A 21,644-nucleotide genomic window follows, 5' to 3' on the forward strand; every position below is an offset into this window, starting at 1 on the left:
TTGTGCTATCCACACATCCACGCTGTTGCAGTGCTAGAATGAGCTTAGTTGCACAAAAGAGATTCATACCGTGTCCCATGGACGGCACAGGTTACAGGACCAGAACAGGACCTATCTCCGTGAAAAAGAAAGGGCCAGCGATAAACACTGCCGTAAACCCGCACCACACAATGTGATCTTTGGAGAATGAAGAGGCAGTGCCGTCTTAACGCATGGGTCCACCCGGGCGCCTCAGGGGAAGAGGGGCCTCGTAAAAATGAGATCCGGTTGAAATTTTCTAGAATTTACAAGGTAGGGCCTCGGAAAAACCACTTGGCCCATGATGCTCTTAAGACAGCCCTGTGAAGAGGCAATGGTTGCATTTGAAACGGATTATCTCTTGCCCATATCCTGAAATTTTGTGTATTGACAGAACGTCTGTCCACAAAATATTCCATGGCCATGCATGGTCCACTTTTATCCGAGCAAGAAATTGCATGGCGAAATGTTCTCGTATTGGCAGGTCCGCAGGAAACAACTCTTGAACATGCGTAATTTTGTAGGGATAGCATTGCAGGATGTTTCGTAAAATTTTACGAACCGTGCTGACAGGCATGTTCGGTCGATTCCCCGAGCACTGCACGTTCCCAAATCACTGCTTGACGCTTCCTGCAATGCTGTAGCCACTTGCTCCACTGACGTTGAAGCAATTGCTTTCCTCCCTCTACCACATTGCACGTCGAACGAACCCGTCTCTCCGAATTTAGCCTTCTTTAGACCGTTTGCAGACATTGGAGACCAGAGCCGCTTCTAATACCCTTTAATGTCCGGAATTTCTTTAATGCAGATTCCACACACACATTCACAGTTCTTGTAAAAAAGTTTCAAAAGCAGAGCCCGATCCTTCAATAACAACGTCATGACGACCTTCTCGAACGCACAGAATAACAGGAACGGGTTACTAACCATCCTCCTTCGGGAGGACATGTCTAGGGTTAACATATTTGAAAACTGAGAAAGGAGGACGCCATAGGTGGAGATAGACTTGGATGTCTGGGGGGGGGGGCACGATGATGATGATGCCAATTCTTATATACATATATACATAAGATCAGTCGAATCCACCTTTGAAACTGGGGGAGGGGCAATGCTCCCCACGGCCCTCCCCGTATCTCCGCCCATGGAGGACACCTGCGCGCGCGCTCTTGATGACGTCATTTCAATTTACACAACAAATGGCTTCACTAGCAAAAAAAAAAAAAAAAAAACCCCTCCACTACAACAATTCTGTGCTCAGATAGCAAAAGGTTATGCGAGTGTCACTTTTCCTAAAAAATTGAGTTGATCGCATTCCTGAGCCTTGTTCGTGAAAATTGTGGAAAGTCTTTCCTCTTTCAGTTTATGAGGAAACGACGAAGGCAAATTGTAATGAGTTAAACACCCTCGCTTAAGGCTTCCCTGCCAGTTTGACACAAGACAAGACAGTTTTACGCAAAGCTGCATTAAGAGTTCAAGCGGCTTTGGTTTTACGCAAGCTAAAGCCGGGTTTTCCTAGGAGCAGGTTTTCTATGGTACGTGCAGCGTGAAAACGCTGTGATTGGTCAAAAAACCTGAATTTCAGGGTTTTAATTAATCAGCGTTTTCGCGCTGCACCCGGCGCTGAAATTCTACGGCTAGGAAAACGGGGCTTTAGTCAATGCAATGTGAACAACTACGACTAAGCTTGTTGTAAAGCGCTATCTAGAGGCGTGTTGCGCTTTGTGGGAAAACAGTCGTACCGCTTTTCCTATTGTTGAGTGGACGTCGTGTCGCACTGGGAGATTCACACATGTTGCACAGAAAAGCCCGGCTTAAAACTGCCTTGTCGCGTCTAACCGGTGAGCGCCCACCCTAAGAATTCGGTTTTCGTGTGAAGAGCATGTGTAACCGATACAAAAATGCGACTTGTCATTTCTGTTGAATTTACTGGAGTTCAAGTTCCGAACGTAAACCTTTGGAACTTGAACTCCAGTAAAGTATGTATTAAATTTTTCCCCCCTTTTTTTCATACAAAATGACTTCTACGATTTTTATCACATATATTTATGGTATAGAAAATCTCTCAAAGATGACGCTGCATTGCATAATCCATGTTGCGACGGAAGAACTTTAGAACTAAACCCTTAACTGTCGTTTTGAAAATTCTGTGTGTAACTGGCGTCGTGGTGCCATTTTGACCCCAACAAGTATTGATGCATTTAAAAAAAAATCAACAAAAGAAATTTTCATGAAAGCTATGGATATTTTTTTACATGACTTCATTCATCTATTAATGGATTCACTGAATAATTTTTATTTAATTATTTTCTCAAAAATGATCTTCCATTCAGAGACACACATTCAAAAGAAATGGAGGGAACGTGTGACTTTTGAAAGAAAATGTTAAATTATATATTTTTGGACGCAATTTTCGTGATTAAAAGTATTAAATATTTATTGAGATTCATGCAGGAAATTTCGATTTTTGAATCAATTCTGTGGGTGCTCGAACCCGTTCTACAACCTTCCGTGGGTGCTCGAGCACCCCCGGCTCCGACGCCACTGTCCGAAGGCTAAGGAAATTTTCCTTCCGAATATTTTTTTTCACTGGTTCATAAATTTTCTCTCCTAACCAGAACATGGCAAATTATTTCTCCCATTCATGCCGTATCCAGAAAATGTTCGCTTTATTTCAGCGGTCTGCGATGAAAAAAAAGGTGGAAAAACTGTGAACTAAACCGCACAAGGTCCTGGCTTCAGCACCACTGATAATTTTATCCATAGCTTAACAATTCCACACTTATAATGCGAGAAAAACCATTCCCTCAGAAAGTTGTTTTTTTTTTAAAGATGTTCCGGTTTCGATCATGTTTTCTCAGTCGAATGATCTGGTCACCCTTTCCTGGGCCTGCGTATGTCTAAGCGCGATCCCGTACCGTAAATTATGAATCTACAGCGAAATCTGCACGAAACGGAATGTCAACAGGCTGAAATAATATTCCGTTTTAGATAGATTTCCGTTTTATGTAAAAGTGCGAATAAAAGCATTAATCATCAAACAGACTATATTTTGCTTCCGTTTTAGGGTGCGATTATAGTGCACGCGTGGTTCCCGATTCTGGAAACCCGCGTCGTCTCCGATTGGTTAAAAACCCGAATTTAAACTTCTTTTAGCTTGAAATTCGGGTTTTTAACCAATCGAAGACGACGCGGGTTTCCATACCCTAAAACAGGTTTCCGTCTCATACAGTGTCTGTCTTAGACAGGTTTCACTGTATAAGCAAGGTAAATCGTGGCTTGGTGACTTCCGACGCGGAAAATCATAACTAATATTATAATTATGAAATAATAATAATAATTACATGCCCGACCGAGCATGTAAATTTTTGAAGATTTGTCCAGCCCCGTATTTATCAAGCAAATGAAGAGAACGAAACAACTTCAAACAATAATTTATTGCGATCAAACAAGTAACATCTGCGATAGAAACATTCTTTTGCAATAAAATCGCTCCTCATTTACATATTGACTCAGATAATATTTATCTAGCAAAATGCCTCTCCGACTGTCACATTTTGGCAATTTCAAAAGAACCATACACATAAATGCAAATGAAAAAAAAGATTGTCAGCACAGAAAAGTATTCAGAGTTTCCCACAAATAATTTGGCACATCATATCATGTTTGAGAACATTATAAGGCAACATCAAGCAGTCCACGCGCTTACATAACTCTGTTGCAAAGTTATCACGTATCTGAGAAGTGTCAAAAATTTCTTCCGTGGACCATACATATTAGAAGCTTTTTTTTTTTATTGCTGCTAGTTAAACATTGATGACTCACCAACGTTTTACAGGTCATTGCTGTGTATGTCTGGAACGGAAGAAAATTAGTCATTAAATTAGAATTTGATAAATAAAAATGGAAAAATCGATTCGAGGTGTTAATGAATTTGATCCTCACCTAGACTTCCCACGATGTAAACCCTCGCAGAAGCCGAGGCTTCCCCTTCTTCGTTTCTGGCGATGCAGTAGTAGATGGCTTCGTCCTCTCTGGACAGTGACAGCAACTGCAGCCAACCTGTCACCTCGTATTTACCTGGGCCACCACGGGCTTGTACAGCAATCTTGTCGTCATCACCTGATAAGAGAAACAAAAGACCTATTGTCTGAAAAGGGACTTAACACTCGAGAACACACAATGACAACTTAAACCAGTGTTTCCCAAAGTGCCCAATATCGCCCACCTGGTGGCCTATAGAATGGTCCAGGGAGGGAGGGGGGCGATAGTAGCTACGGGCTTAACACAGGATCCTATGAGTTCACTTGAGTTGGGGGCAATGAGAGGAAAAAAATTGCTGATGAAGGGAGGCGATGGAACAAAAAAGTTTGGGAAGCCATGACTTAAACAGCCATTATTCTGATGTGGTCTTTGTTTCCGTAATCAATTTTCTATGCTTAAAAGTTCAAAAACTTACTTGGGAGAGGGATGCTGTCCCCACTTCCTCTGTCCATCCTCCACTCGATGGTAGGTATCGGCCATCCCACGGCCTCGCACGACATCGCCACGTGACCACCAGTCTTGTTGGATACGTCTTCTGGTGGGCTGACGATTTTCGGAGCTGGCAAAATTATAAAATAGAAAATAATTTACAGCATGTGTTTTCAGTTAGTTACCGATCGTTGTTAGTGTTGCGAGAGTTAGAGATCTAATAATTTCTTGCAACTAGGGTAGTCTTCGCAAGCGGAGGCATATTTACGGGGGGGGGGGGGCTATTGGCGGGCTACAGTCTAGGGTGACAAATTTGAGGACTGTGTTTCAATGAAAAATTTGAGGATTTGTGATCAAGAAAACAGTTTCATTGGAAGGGCGGAATTTTTACAACAGGCTTTAAAACCATAGATTCAATTCTGCCTAGAGAGGGAAAGACTAGACGAGTGACTGACACAGGGAGTTTTCAATCATTTCGAGTGAAAAAAAAAGTGATTCAGTGAGCGCGAGAGCAGCTCGGTATAAGCGACCAAAAGAGTGACTGATCCAGGGCGTACGCAAGAACGACCGTTCGAGTGGGCACAAAAGGTTTGGAGGGAAAGGGGGGGACTATAGAGGGGGGGGAGTTTTGAGTTACTAACCTTCAAAAAGCATCTAAATTAACGCAAATTGGTTAAAATAGCATTTAAAAAGGTATTTAACTTTTTTTTTTACAAAATTATTTTTAATTAATGTTCCCATTTTTTGATTTTCTGGGGGCTGCACGAGTAACGTGTGGTAGCATGTGAATGACCAAATCAGGAATCTAGAGAGTGTGTAACCACGAAAAGAGGGACCAAGAGAACAAGGGACCAGGTCAATGTGCAACAAAAATAGAGACAGACATGTGCAAGCATGTCAAGGCCTTCGCGTCTTGGCTCCCAACGTTAGGACGTCGCTGCTTTTAACAAGCATCGAAAGCAGATACGTTCTGAACCGGGCGGGTGTAAACACGCATGGGTCAGGGCCGTTTGGAAGTATCGGCAAAACTTGAGTTACTTCGTTCGAAGGAACGCAAGAATATGATTTCAATGCAATCAACATAAATTGCAAGCTTATGTAGGGCCTGGGGGGGGGGGGTTCCTCATGGTTTCTAGCCATTCCACACCCCTAGCGCTACGCCTCTCCGAGTCGCCTGTTTTTGAAGTGTGACTGAGGTGATTTCCATGAAAAAAAACACATTTTTTTGAGCGGCTCGGCATCGCGTAGTACGGCGAGTGCTGACGGAGCTTGATATCAGAGTGTTTCCCATCACCCCCCCCCCTTTCTTTTCCCATACAGTTTTTCCTGGGGTGTTCAGATTAACGGGGGCCCCTCAGGTGGAACCTGGTTGAATTTGACCATATCACTCAACGGCAGTAAGGGGCCATTCAAGTATTACGTAAGCAGATTTTCAGCCATTTTTGACCCCCCCCCCCCGTCATCAAAAGTCAGCAAAACACTGATCCCCCCCCCCTGTCAGCAGCTTAGAATATTTCATATCTTCAAAAGGGGGTAGTTGATGACATAAACAACCTTCAAACCCCCCTCCCCCCCCCTTGTCATCGAAAGTCAGCAAATCCGAAACCCCCCCCCCCCCCCGATGCTGAAGTAATACTTAAACGACTCCTAACCTGGTATCCTGCAGTAGAATGGAACTGGGCTCAATGTGCAAGTGAGCCTCTATGTACCGTGTTTGTTGCAGCTGAGGTACCACAAACTTCTGGAGAACATCATGGTACCAAATTGCAACAATTTCTTGGAAAATAATATGGATCTCTTAATAAATGATGAGCATCTACCAAAATAAGTATAGTGTGTGCCCCCCCCCCCCCGTCCCCAACAACGATAAGTTTATCACAGAATAGTTGAGTCTTCTCTGTATAACACGTCACGTGCACGAATTCTGGCACCATCCCCCCAGAGAATGCTCTAAACCAGTGTTTCCCAACGTGGGCAATATCGCCCCCTGGGGGGGCGATAGATTGGTCCAGGGGGACGGTAGAAGCCACGGGTGTAACGGGATTCTATAGGTTCGCTTGACTTGGGAGGCGATGAGAGAGAGAATTTTCTGAAGAAGGGGGGCGATGGAACAGAAAGTTTGGGAAACTATGCTCTAAACCAGTGGTTCTCAACCGGGGGCCATGCCCCCCAGTATTACTGGGATACTTCAAGGGGGCCACGGAAGAATATTTAGAAAGGGGCCATGACAGGTGGTTTTGAGAGCTGCAGAGAGCTGAGAAGAAAAATTAAGGTGTGAAGAAATAATGCTTTTATATTAGTGACTATACACTTAAAGAATCCAACAAAACCAGGGCCGTCTTAGGGCATGGACCCACCCGGGCCTCACCGCCTAAATTTTGCAGTAGGTTCCCTAGGATGGGGTTTTTCGCAGGCCACCCGGCTAGATTTTTCACAGACCCCTCCTCTATATTAAATTTAGTGTTAAAAACAAAAAATCATGAAAACCATATCAGACCCTGGGCTGCAGCTCTGTCAGTCTCACTCTCGTGAGGGGGTCATGCCCGGGGGGGTCTCATGTCCATAAGTGACCCCTCCTTATGATATTTTGTATAGTACAATAAATTTTGAAAATAAGTAGGAAATATGTAGGCTGTTTATTTCCGGCTAAGTATGGGACTACCATAGCATCACTTTGCCTAGGGGGCCCCATGATGTTTAGACGGTCCTTAATAGAACTCGGATTAGCGGGGAGCTCAATAAATTCTAGGCCAGTGGGTCTGTGGGGACCAATCCTCTTTGCAAAATTTTCATTCAGTATAAATTCACTGAAAAAAATCAATTCAATACGTATAAAGGATCTTGTTTCTAGATGAGGGTCGAAGACTCTGGGTAAGACAGGGGAGCCACGGGGAAAAAAATATGCTTCAAAGGGGGCCACGGGCAAAAAGCTTAAGAAAAGCTGCTCTAAACAAGCAAACTTATATCTACGTAATAGAGAGGCTTCAAAATCGAATAGTATTTTTTGATCAAAATACGAGTATATATGTACACTCATTGCCATAAAAATTTCATCACCCAGAAGAAGTCGTCAAAATGAAACGAAATTTTACACATGTAAGTACTACGTTGATATAAGTAAGTGATTAGAAAATACAAGAAAAAGGATCATTTATTGCAGAAAAAGAAGTTTTAGTACTCTGTTGGACCCCCTCTAGCGCGAATGCTCGATGCGATACGAGCGGGCATTGAGGCATACAAGTTCCGTATGATGTCCTGAGACATCTCGTTCCACAGTTGCTGTAAATGCGCCTCTAGTTCGACCAACCTCGTAGGGTGTCCAACTTGCCGTCCCAAATGATCCCAGATATACTCGATTGGTGACAAATCTGGGAATAGAGCAGGCCAGGGAAGGGTGGTAATGTGGCGGAGGCAGTCTTGTGACATCCTTGCTGTGCGTGGCCTAGCATTGTCTTGTTGAAAATTGGCTCCTGGGAGCCCTGCCATGAGTGGCAACACATGTGGCTGAAGGATGTTATGGACGTACCGCTGGGCTGTCATTGTGCCGTGGATCAATATTAGGGGTGACCGTGTATCGTAAGCAATGGCACCCCATACCATGACACCAGCAGTGGGAGCGGTGTGTCGCTGTAAAGCGAAGGCAAGATTGAAGCGTTCACCACGGGGCCTCCACACACGAACACGATTGTCGTCACTGCTCAAGTTGAATCTCGATTCGTCGCTGAAGACGACCTGGTTCCATTCCGTTGCAGTCCAATCCCGTCGTGCTCGACACCACTCCAAACGGAGGCGTTGGTGGGTGGGTGTCATTGGCAGCACAAGTAATGGGCGCCGCGATACCAGATGTCCTTCAGCCAGGCGCCTTGCGATGGTTCGGGAAGACACAGGGGCCCGTAGTGAAGCTGCTGCCTGTGTCTGGATAGCGGCCAATGAGGCAGTTGGCTCTACGCGTGCGTTTCGGATGATGTGACGGTCTTCTCGACGACTGGTCTGTCGAGGGAGTCCTGAACCTGGTCGCCGTGTAAATGACGTCTCTTCTGTCCACTGGTTCCAACACCTCCTCACAGTAAAATCAGAACGGCCTAGTTGACGAGCTACTCGCCGAGCTGACCACCCAGCTTCCATCATCCCGATGATTCTTCCCCTATCGAACTCTGACAACTGCTCATATGGTCTTCGACGGCGGCGTAACGGCATGTCTACCTCAGCATTTCCTTTGCAAACGATTAAATACACTCCAGCAAGCTCTGCTTACCTGTTTTATACTCCAAGGAGAACGAAGTTCATCGCCCTCTAGTGGCATTACGCAATGCGCAATCACTCTGCATTTCTAATCATTTGCATATCTGCCCGACATGTACCTTCAGGCCAACTTTCGTTTCGATCCCACAATTATTTCTTGGTGCGCAAATTTTAATGGCAATGAGTGTATATACATAAACATGGCTTTTCTTTCCGCCATGTTGAATCAGCAACGCGATCTTTTTCTTGCTTATTTATTCATTCATGAAAGGAAAATAATAAGAAAATAAGAGCAAGGAGAGTTCCTTTCTCAGAGCCCTTGAGGTCAAAGCTCAGGAAGATCTTGTATTTCAGTTCCGTCCTTCAAGATCTTGTCTCAGAGTCCATCTTCTCAAGTAGAACGGGAAGATCAAAAAACATGGTCTCTCTTCTTCCCTTCTCTATCTGGGGCTTAGGGAAAAAGAGAAGAAATGTTTGTATATACTTTTCCCGAGAAGCGTCATTTCTTTTAATGGCCGCTCTCGCCAACGACGTGAAGAAGCCGCGGCTAAAAATAAAGAAATGGCGGGGGAAACTCTTCAGCTTTGGTTTAGACGAGAATCTATTCTTCAACCCTTTAGGAGCGGCACAACAGAAACTACTGAATCACCTTCGAAATGCCATATCTATTTTAACGAAGTGGGCTTTCTTCCGATTTCCAGCTAATGCAAACTAAAGGTGAATAGCACGCGGCTGCACAATCTTCGGCCTGGGCCCGCCTAGTGGTTCCATCCGGCCCGCGAAAGGTGTTCCCGTACAAAAGTGTCAATGCGTACAAAGCGATAAACACCCGGGCTGACCATAATTCCTTCATATAAATGGGGTAAATCCGGATCCATACTGGATACCGCAAAAAATCGGAAAAAAAATTTATCTCTATGCGAGAGTGAAAATTTTTCTTTTTTTTAAGTTTTCTCTTTTCTTTGAAATTGCCAATTACTGCCAAAAAAAAATTGTCAAAAACCGATAATCTCTATTCTTGATTTCAAAAATTTAACTGAGCCTCGTTGAAAATGAGAGAAAAAACGAGACATTTTATGAAAAAGTTGGGACGACCAAAATTATATAGGGGAATGTCCCGTAAAATACGGGTCATAAGGTCACCCCATACATATGCAAGTTTCTGGTCCACGAGAGGCAGAATCACTGCATATCTGGCCCGCGGACTTAAAAGGTTGTGCACCCCTGGAGTATGGGGAAAAAGTGATCCATTGAGAAAGAAATCAACTGGACAAAATATCTTAGCTTGTCAATGCTAAAATAAGAGGTTTTTATAGAGACTAGATACCTCGTCTATGCCGCTTAAATCAAGTGTGCTCAACCTTTTGGAAAGTGCGGGACACTTCATTGGTTTGTAAACGTGCCATGGGCCACTTGAATAAACTGGAAATGCTCCTCGAGCCACTCAGGTGATATGAAGGAGTGCCTGGGGTCACTCAAGTCATCCAGAAATGTGCCGCAAGTCATTTATGCGATCTGAAAGTGTACCGTGGCCCACCTGGAAATGTGCCGCGAGTCGCTCAGGTGATCTGAAAGTGTGCCATGGACCGCTTGAGTGATCTGGAAATAATGTCGTGGCCAATTTAAGTGATCTGGGAACGTGCCAAGAGCCACTTAAGTGATCTATAAAAATGCAGAAGGGCCGCTTAAGTGAAGTGTAATTGTGTCGCAGACCGCTTGAGTGATCCCTAACTGTGTCGCGAGCCACTCGAATGATCTGGAAACGGGCCGGCAGCCAATAAGTAATTTCAAATGTACCAAGTGCCACTTGCGTGGACTGGAGGTGTGCCGCGAGCCAACGAAGGAATTTGGTAAACATTCGTGGTCCAGTTGAGGGGTTTTGTTATTAATCGCTACATCCGAGGACACCGGGGGCCACATTTGGCCCCCAGGCCATAGGTTCAGCATGGAAAAAAATAGGTTGAGCATGAATGAATGCTTATTCGATGGACTCGAGCATACTACGGAACAGCAACCTATTAAGCGCTGTAACTGCTTATGCTTGTGGGCTCTAGCATACTACAGAACAAGTAGTGGCCTGGTTAGGCTACGTTATTGCTTATTCGATAGGCTCTATTATACTACAGAACTTCGACCTATTTAGGCGCTGTAAATGCTTATTCTCGATCGGCTCTAGCATACTACGGAATAACGACCTATCAAGTGCTGTAACTACTTATTCGATAGGCTATAGCATATCACAGAACTGTGGCCTAGTTAGGCGACGTTACTGCTTATTCGATCGGCCATAACATACTACAAAACTGGGAGCGGGGTGTAGAAAGGAAGGGTCAACGAAAGTTGATTACATGAAGTTTACGTAAGAAAAATCAATAGAAAGATTATTTCAGTTCAGTGAGATAATTTTAGTCTACCTGATTTGCAGGGCCCCCTGTGCATCGCTGCGAGCCCATCTCGTCTCTTGTATCTCGCCTCCGTCAACTGGCACTCGTTGTCGTAGGTGACGCCGTCGCTTCCACACAGGGCATCTTTTCTGAGGCAAACGCATTGGGTCGAACTCGATGTCGGGTCCCCGGGAGCCAAATCTGTCCTCGGTTCGCATCTGAGATTCTCACCACAGCGACCATTTTTGTTCCTGCGTTGAATTAAAAAAAAAAAATTGCATTCGTAAATGATACAAACAGTGTCGTCTTAACGCGCGGGTATTGTTACGAACTATAGATGATAGATGGCGCAATTCTTTATCGCAATCTCCTGTTGGTAACGAGAGTTGATACCGGTTTCGGTTTATCGGAAAAGGATGTGATTGGTGGGAACATTCTAGAAGGTTCCCCCCCCCCGCCTCCAGACAGTGGTTCCGCACCACCGTACGATCGCGCCGCTTTGCCGAGGGCCCATGATGCTGTTGGGACGGCCCTGGGTTAAGAAGGTGATTCAAGAATACGTAAACTTAATAAAGAAGAAATAATTATAAAAAGCGTAATTACAGAACTTGGGAAAAACTAATTACCAAAATTTCATTATAAATATTTAGTTAGAATTTTAAAGGACCGCGACAACAAAGGTGCCTTCAAAAAAGACATTAGAAGCATGTCGTCCCCCCTTCCCCACAAGGGATGACAGGGCTCCAGCCTAGGACGGTAATCTCTTATCACATTTTTTGTTTTTCATACTATAAATTCCCTATAGTGGGGGCCACCAAAGTACCTAGCCTAGAAGCCATGATGTGGGGGCGATGATTAGAAGTCTCATCATAAATTGCACATTTTCACATTGCCATGCACACAAAGGCCCTGTAAAAAACCGTCTTATCCATTGTGTGTGGGGGAAATGTCGTTACAGCATGGCCTCCACATATTGGAGCCGGGATGAAATCTCTGACGGGCGTCGGAATTCAAAATCACAGGAGGCAGCAGTATAAGCATCGATTTTTCGGCCCGGATGAAGAAATGGATTTTTGTTTCTAGTTGTGGCCCTGGTCAACGGCATATCAATGGTTGGGCAAAAAAAGCCCAGAGCCCCAAATGAAAAAAAGAGAAGCCTTAAAATTGTTGAAAGCTTTCACCGATTCTGAAATTATTTCTTCGATGACTTCGATGACTGGAATACATAATTTACTTCACCGATTCGGGAATTATTTCTTTTGATAATTACTTCTTACACCAATTTTAAAAAATCATTTCTTTCGTAAATTTTTTCTGAATTTCGAACACAGTCGAACCCCGTTATAACGAATTCCAGGAGACCGGAGAAATCACTTCTTCATAACGAAATTCATTATTAAGTAATTCTAGGGTATTGCATTGTTCCTATGCAAACGTATCTATAGGGATTCGAAAAGTGTTCGTTAAAACGAGATTTTTGTTGTAACGGCATTCGTTAAAACGGGATTTTTGTATGTGTATGTGTGTGTGTGTGTGTGACCGTATTTCTCATACAATTCCTTCCATTCGGTCGTAATGCGGTCGAAATTTTCCATTATCATTTTTGTTACAACATGATCCTCACGTATTCCCAAGGGATCAGCATGAGCCTTCCAGGATATTTGTTGGTGTTTCTGTTAATTTACATGTAATTGTGTCTCAATTTTTTTTTTGGTATGGCTATTTTTCAGCATTCCTGTACATTCTGTAATAATACATGAATTTCTGGATGTCCGATTCCCATCTCCCACAGAATATATAAAATCGGTGTTAAGGGGGGGCCCCCGAAATAACGTATTTACCCGTTTTTGACCACTTAACTAATTCTTGAAAAAATTGAGCAGTTTTTTAAATCCCGGCTGGTCAATTGAATAACATATTTGAGAGGTTTCGGGAAAATACGAGCAGGGTTTTTCTTTGCAATTTTAATGTAACTTCCCAATTACATTAACTTAATTTAATAAATATAATTAGTAAAATTATGATTTTGGGAAATGTGTCATGCAACTTGCGAGAAAAAGATTTGGGAAAAACAAAACACTTTTGGGATAAAATTTCAGAAAATTTCATTTTCAAAAGTCATTAAACCTTTTAATTCCCGAAAATATTCATTTCATACAAAAATTTGCATGAAAATTACTCGAATTTACAGTGTCGCGCAAACGAAATTATGGAAACACTTTCTTATATGGAAATATCATTAAAATTATCATTCATCCATTGATTTATTTCACATTTTTACCACGTATATTCAATTGCATACACTATCCTATGCCAGCACAAAATTTCACGTACCACCAACACTTAATTTTTTGTAAATTTCCAAAAATTAAAAAACATTAAAAGCAGCTTGCACTCATGGTAAAATTGCATGAAATGAATGTATTTAATGAATAAAAAAAATGATTCAAGATATAAAGAGAAATGCTCAGTTTATAAAATTATGAAAAAAAGAGATTTTTATCGGCTTAATCTTATTCAAATTTAAGTTTTACAAATTTAATATGAAAATTTAATATCATTTAAAACTTATAACCCCCGGTATTTACGAATGGATCTCGAATCTTTTACGTCATTTTATGAACTAAGCGATTTTTCCCTTATTTTGAATCAATTCCTTATCAACATTTTTTAGAAATTAAAAGAGGTCAATGAGTACAGTTAAACCTCGTTAATGCGTCACCCGGTTAACACGTCACTCCGCTTACCGGATCACTCTTTGGAAGTCCCAATTATCCTCAGGCAGGAACTGGCACAGCTATGGCCTACTCCGTTTAACGAGTCACTCCGCTTATCAAGTCATATTTTTGCTCTCCCAAGAGTGGCTCATTATCGAGGTTTGACTGTATTTGGTTCCGCAGTATTTTTTTAAAATTTGTTTACAAAGAAGTTCAATTTTTTATTTCTGTTTTAAAAAATGAAATTTTTGGGAAATTTTAACCTGATTTGTGATCTGGAAATTCCCCCCCCCCCCCCGTGACTAGACTATGAACAGAAATAAAATATTTTTCTTAATTTCTTTTTTTTGTCACATAATACACAAGATTTCCCAATATCATAATCACCAATTATTTTAATTGAATTAAGTTGATTAATTTATATTAATTAGAAGGTTTACTAATTGTAAATTTACATTAATTACAAAGAAACACATGCTAAACTGATATTCAATTTTTTTTTTTTTTGAAATTTCTCAAATATGTTATTCAAGTGTAACCAGTTATCATATATATAGAAAAAAATTGTGCAATTTGGTCATGAATTTGAGGAGAGGTCAAAAATGAGTTAAATTAAAGTAATTATGATTTTTTTTTGGAAAACCTTAATCATCACGTGACAAAAGAAATTTAAGTACAAAAAAATTTTTTCCCCCATATTTTTTAGAAAATTTACTTTTTCGTTGAGATGGTCACGCAAAAAAAACGAAAAATTCCAGATCGAAAATCGATAAAATTTCCAGAAATTTCCATTTTTGAACAGTCATAAAAAATTTAACAATGTTTTAAAAATACTACGCCACTGTCTTTAGATCTGTTAATTCAAAAAAAAAAAATGTTGATTTCACGTACAAAATTTATTTATGAAAATTGATTGAAAAAAAGAAATTTGAAGCAAAGGGTTGCGCAAATGCAACGTCAGTCGTAAATGAATTAGAAGGTAGGAGAGCCACAGCGGTATTTATGGTTTTGCCGCCCGCGGGCTATACGAATTTTGCCCGCTTTAATTTCTCCCACTTTAATCAAACTTTCTTGACTACTCTTTAATCGAATTCGCCACCCTGCGATATAACCTCGTTTGGCCTCGGCCTCTCCCCACTCCTGCGTCTCTGTCACTCTTTTTTTGGTCACTCCCCTGCTCAGACACTCTTTATGTCACTCTTTTTTGGTTCCTCCCATGCTCAGACACTCCTTATGTCACTCTTTTTTGGTCACTCCCATACTCAGACACTCTTTATGTCACTCTCTTTTGGTCACTCCCATACTCAGACACTCTTTATGTCACTCTTTTTTGGTTCCTCCCATGCTTAAACACTCTTTATTATCACTCCCCTGCTCAGATACTCTTTCTATCACTCTTTTTTGATCACTCCCATGCTCAGACACTCTTTATGTCACTCTCTTTTGGTCCCTGCCATACTCAGACACTCTTTATGTCACTCTTTTTTGGTCACTCCCATGCTCAGACACTCGTTCTGTCACTCATTTTTGGTCACTCCCCTGCTCAGACACTCTTTATGTCACTCTTTTTTGGTTCCTCCCATGCTCAGACACTCCTTATGTCACTCTTTTTTGGTCCCTCCCATACTCAGACACTCTTTATGTCACTCTTTTTTGGTTCCTCCCATGCTTAAACACTCTTTATTATCACTCCCCTGCTCAGATACTCTTTCTATCACTCTTTTTTGATCACTCCCATGCTCAGACACTCTTTATGTCACTCTCTTTTGGTCCCTCCCATACTCAGACACTCTTTATGTCACTCTTTTTTGGTCACTCCCATGCTCAGACACTCGTTCTGTCACTCATTTTTGGTCACTCCCCTGCTCAGACACTCTTTATGTCACTCTTTTTTGGTTCCTCCCATGCTCAGACACTCCTTATGTCACTCTTTTTTGGTCCCTCCCATACTCAGACACTCTTTATGTCACTCTTTTTTGGTCACTCCCATACTCAGACACTCTTTATGTCACTCTCTTTTGGTCACTCCCATACTCAGACACTCTTTATGTCACTCTTTTTTGGTTCCTCCCATGCTTAAACACTCTTTATGTCACTCCCCTGCTCAGATACTCTTTCTATCACTCTTTTTTGATCACTCCCATGCTCAGACACTCTTTATGTCACTCTCTTTAGGTCCCTCCCATACTCAGACACTCTTTATGTCACTCTTTTTTGGTCACTCCCATGCTCAGACACTCGTTCTGTCACTCATTTTTGGTCACTCTCATGCTCAGACAATTTTTAAGTCACTCTTTCAGTCATTCACATACTTGCCCACTGTATTGGTCACTCACATGCATGCACACGCTCTAGATCACTGACATGGTTGCTCACTGACATGTTTCGTTGCTTTATCGGTCACTCTTTTGATGATGATACTGTATGTATATATCAGGGGCGGCCGACTTCTTTCTGTTCGCGGGCCAACATAATGGTCAGCCATAGCGTCGCGGGCCGCATCAGTGGTGCAACTTCGGTGTATAAGCCGCTCCATTATTAATTGAATTAATTAGTTAGTTATTAAATTAATTTCTTAACTAGACATAAGAAGTTTGTTAATCAAGTGATCTGCTGTAGGAACCGATAGTTCAAATAATGATCACAAATTTAATTTTTTCACGGTACTTCTACTTTGTTGCGGGCCGCGTAAAATCACTTAACGGGGCAGCTTTTGGCCACCCCTAATATATATGATAACTGGTTACTTAAATAACATATTTGAGAAGTTTAAAAAAAAACCGGGTATCAAAAAAAAGACCCATAGAGTGACTCATCATTCACACTCTACACATGCTCTTGGCCATTCTTTTGGTAATTTACAAGCTTGCATAAACTTGATCACTCCTTTGGGTATTCGCATGCGTGCACAATGTTTTGGTGATTCACGTGCTTGCTCACTGTTTCGGTCGCTCACGTGCTTGCTCAGTTTTTGGTCACTCACATGCTTGCATATGCTGTAGGTAACTGTTTTGGTTGCTCACTGACATGGTTCCTTGCTTTTGGTCACTCATTTGATCATGTACACATTTACACGTGCTCCTAGATCACTCTTTTTGGGTATTCACATGCTTGCATACACACGCTCTACGTCACTCACTGACCTGGTTCATCGCTTTGTACGTCATTTTTTTTGCTCGCTCAAGTGCTTGCAAATTCTCTAGGTCACTTTTTTGATCACTCACTGACCTAGTCCCTAGCTGTCTGGGCAGAGGTGGATTTATTGAGGGTTATACAAATTTTTGCCACACTTTTCCCATTCTACTCATTTTCTTGGCCAGTCACTCCCCAGATTTGCCGCCCTGGGCTGTAGCCCACCAAGCCCTCCCTTCCCCCCTCCTGTAAATACGCCACTTCTTAAGACGTCTGGTTAGTGCGGTCCCATGGCCTCCACATCTTGGAGCACGTCCCATAGGCTTGAGATCTTTGACGGGGTCCCGCAAAGCCAAAACTTTCCAAGAGTCCTTTTATACTGAATTTATAGCATGATAAAACAAAAAAATTATGTTAACTGCTCCGGGTCCCAGGGCTGGAGCCCTGTGAAGCCCCCAGAATTCCGGCCATGGGTGGCCCTGGTTCGATCATGACCAAAGAAAAAATAACAATAATAAGTACCTGTAAGGCAGTGGAAGCTCTTCGTCATCGCAGGGTTCGTTCTCCCGGCGGCCGCAGATGTAACAGCAGCCGCATCTGTCTTTGACCATTCCCGCCAAGCAGTTGTCAGGAGGTCGGCAACTCTTCTCGTCGCATTCGCCGCAATCGTCGTCGGATTTCGCCAGGCACGTACATACCAAGATGATACTGACCGAAACGGTCAGCAGCAGCGATTTGTCCATCTTCCAATCGGTATTTATTTACCAGTAAATTATTAAAAGACACCGCGAAAGAAAATTGCCTCGCGAGAAAAAAAAAAAACTCGTCGTCTCTCGCCAACACCCAGAAAATTCCTCCTCCTCCGTCTTTTTTTTTTTAATCTTGACGTTTTAGTGGAGCATCATTACATGGTTGCCGTGCGTTTGGAACTTTCTTGGCGATAACAATCAGCGCCAAAATTCTTTCTTGGCTACATTTTTATTTTACACTTTTTATTTATGGAGTACTGAGATATATTAGGGGGGGGGGCTGCTTAAGTAATCTGTACATAAGCCGTGTTTCTCTCAAGTGCAGGCCCGTCATTTAGGGGGGAGGCGGGGGGGGGGGCATACACTAAAAATGGTGTGTATATATATATAAACAAATATATACATACATTGAGTACATGTGCTTTGCCCCCCCGGAAAAAGTTGAAATGACGTCCCTGCTTAAGTGATCTGGGAAGTGTGCTCCAGGTGTCTTGAGTGATCTTTAATTCTGCTGTTAGTCACTCGAGTGATCTGGGAAAGTGGCCGCTTGGTTTATTTCTGCAAATTTTAGGTTTGAGGTCGCGGGCCACATCAGATAACTCTGAGGGCCACATTTGGCCCGCAGGTCATAGGTTGAGCGTATATGTATTACATTCTTATTTCTTTAAATATTCTGAACTTTCATTAACTCTAGAATTATTTCTTTTATAAATTCCTCATTTCAATAATTCAGGAATTATTTTCTTGATTCAGAAGTTGTTTCTTTCATGAATTCACGATTTTCAGTGATTTTAGAATTATTTCTTTCATTAATTGAGAAGTTATTTTTTTTTTCATTAATCCCACATTCTCAATAAATTTGAAATTATTTATTTCATCTTTTTTTGAATTTTCATCAGTTCTGGAATTATTTCTTTCATTAATTTTCTGGAAATTACTTCTTTCATTAATTTTCTGGAAATTACTTCTTTCATTAATTTTCTGGAAATTACTTCTTTCATTAATTTTCTGGAAATTACTTCTTTCATTAATTTTCTGGAAATTACTTCTTTCATTAATTTTCTGGAAATTACTTCTTTCATTAATTTTCTGGAAATTACTTCTTTCATTAATTTTCTGGAAATTACTTCTACCATTAATTTTCTGGAAATTACTTCTTTCATTAATTTTCCGGAAATTGCTTCTTCCATTAATTTTCTAGAAATTACTTCTTCCATTAATTTTCTGGAAATTACTTCTTTCATTAATTTTCTGGAAATTACTTCTTCCATTAATTCTCCGGAAATTACTTCTTTCATTAATTTTCTGGAAATTACTTCTTTCATTAATTTTCTGGAAATTACTTCTTTCATTAATTTTCTAGAAATTACTTCTTTCATTTAATTTTCTGGAAATTACTTCTTTCATTAATTTTCTAGAAATTACTTCTTTCATTTAATTTTCTAGAAATTATTTATTTTATTAATTCAGGATTTTTGTTCTCAAAAAAATTCCGTATTTCCAATAATTCAGGAATTATTTATTAAATCTATTTCGAATTTTCATGAATTTTCACAATTTTTAATAATTATGAAATTATTTCTTTCATGAATTACGAATTTTCAATAATTCTGGAATTTTCTTAATTAATTATGTATCTTTATTAATTTTGTAATTATTTATTTTTTAATTTCGAATTCTCATAAATTCAGAATTTTTATCAATTATAAAATTATTTATTTAATGCTGGAATCATTTCTTTAATTATGTCTTTCATCAATTCTGCATTTCCTATAATTCTGAAATTATTTATTAAATTAGTATTGAATTTTAAATTCTGTATTTTTATTCATTCTAGAATTATTTTCTTTCATTAATTCAGAAATTATATATTTAATTAATTCCCCAATTTTAATAACTATGGAATTATTTCTTTTACTAATTAAGTATTTCCATTAATTCTGGAATTAATGTATTCATTGAATTAACTTCCAAATTTTCTTAGAATCAGAATTTCTGTTGATTAGGATTATTTATTTGAATAATTCTGGAAATTATTTCTTTCGTTTTTTCTGAATATTTACTAGTTCTAGAATTATTTGTTTTTTCGGAATTTCTATAAATTCTGGACGTATTTCTTTCATTAATTCAGAATTATTCATATGTATAATCACTGGTAAAAGTGATAATTTTTCTTAGTAGTTATTCAATTTTCCAACGACTCCTCTTGGTTATTATGCATGATCATAATAACCAATTAAAAGTGACAAATTTATCAAAGTCACTTTGTTTGAGAGGCGGTTGGCGATTGTGCATAATAATCGATGTATAAGTACCGTAACATATCGATTATCTGGTAAACTTCGAATTAATATAATCATAATATCGGTACGGATGCGTCGAAATCCATGCTAGACCCCCAAAGAGTCATGTTTTGTTTGATAACATTGTTTCAATGCAATTTTATTTAACATTGAAATTTTATTTAAATTACTTTTAAAAGTTTTTAAAATCAAACAAAAATTTTAAAATATTCAAAAATTAGGTACCCCTTAACGCTAGAATTATTGTAATATGGTTTAATTTATTCCCAAAGCATATAATTTCAGGCTTTATATAATTGTATTATCAGTTTTTATAATTTAAATTTACTAGATGGCAGCATGTTATTGTTTTTTCAATTTTGCAAATGGAACTCTATTTTGAAAATTTTGAAAATATTTAACTTGTGTGTGTGTGTGTGTGTGCGGATATTCAAGTATTACGTCAGCATCGATGGGGGGGGGGGTGGCCGATTTGCTGACTTTTGATGACGGGGGGGTGGGGTTCGGATGATGCTTACGTCATCAACCGCCCTTTATGACAATATGAAATATTCTTAATGGCATCTTACTCGGTGCGCGAGAAAAACCTTTCGATAGTTTGTGTTCACTTGAAGTAACATTATCCCCCCCCCACCCCCCATTGATAAGTGCCCTACAGAACCATTTTAGTGATCTCTAAATGTTTCGTGGATCCAATTGATCTGGAAATGCGTCCGGGCCGCTTAAGTGCTCTGTAAATGAGTCCGGGCAGCTTAAGTGCTCTGGAACTGTGCCACACATCACTCAAGTGATCCGTTATTATATGCCGTGGAGCACTTAAATAATCTGAGAATGTGCCGCGGGTAACTTGAGTGATGTAGAATCAGGCCCGTCATTTGAGGGGGGCAGGGGAGGACCGTTGCCCCACCTGGCTTTTGAAAATACACTAAAAATGGTATATATATACAAATATATATATACATACTTTGAGTACATGTGCTTTGCCCGCACCTCCCCTCGAAAAAGTTGAAATGACGGTCCTGTGTGTAGAACCGCACTGGGGGCCGCTTAAGTGCTCTAATGCTCTAAAACTACGTCACATGCCACTCGAGGGATCTCTAAATGTGTCACGGATCGCTTAAGTGTTCTGGAACTGTGTCCCAGGCCATTTAAGTGACCTGAAAATGTGCCACGGGCCGCTTAAATGCTCTGGAATTGTACCACGGGACACTTAAGCAATCTGTAAATGTGCCGCTTAGTTGATTTTTACAAAATTAGGTTTGGGGAGGGCAGGCCGCATCAGATAACCCATAGGGCCATATTTGGTCCGCGGGCCTTTATGCGATTTATCATTGTATGGCTTAGAGGGTGGGTCGCGATGAATTTATAAAAGATAAATTTTGACTTCATAGCCTTCAAATAACATTGAAATTAACAGAAATTGATTATAATAACATGTAAAGGTATTTTCTTCCGAAATTTAAATTTTGAAAAATATTTTTTTGCATAAAAAAAAAATAAATTTTTGATCGTCGGGGGGAAGGGGGGGTGGCACGAGCCCCTCTATGCCCCCGCTCCCCCGTGTACGTCTCTGATCCCAGCAATATGCGTCAGGATTCAGAGGAGCAGAGCCGATGACGAAATTGTACC

At 40.7% G+C, this 21,644-nt stretch overlaps 1 protein-coding gene across 1 annotated transcript; it reads right to left on the bottom strand.

Annotated features, from left to right (window-relative positions):
• Positions 1 to 3,437: 3,437 nt before the first annotated feature.
• On the bottom strand, positions 3,438 to 17,820 carry LOC149078064 (insulin-like growth factor-binding protein-related protein 1). Its single transcript, XM_089241654.1, has 5 exons — positions 17,486 to 17,820; positions 11,145 to 11,365; positions 4,475 to 4,618; positions 3,961 to 4,137; positions 3,438 to 3,870 (listed from the first exon to the last, which is right to left on the bottom strand). The coding sequence occupies exons 1-5, from the start codon at positions 17,704 to 17,706 to the stop codon at positions 3,848 to 3,850; spliced, it is 786 nt and encodes a 261-aa protein (XP_089097780.1). The 5' UTR covers positions 17,707 to 17,820; the 3' UTR covers positions 3,438 to 3,847.
• Between the last annotated feature and the right edge of the window lie 3,824 nt (positions 17,821 to 21,644).

Source organism: Pholcus phalangioides, unplaced genomic scaffold (genome assembly GCF_987345545.1).
Source record: "Pholcus phalangioides strain wild (caught in Gottingen) unplaced genomic scaffold, Ppha-v1.0 ptg000014l_1, whole genome shotgun sequence".
Classification (NCBI taxonomy): Eukaryota; Metazoa; Arthropoda; class Arachnida; order Araneae; family Pholcidae; genus Pholcus; species Pholcus phalangioides.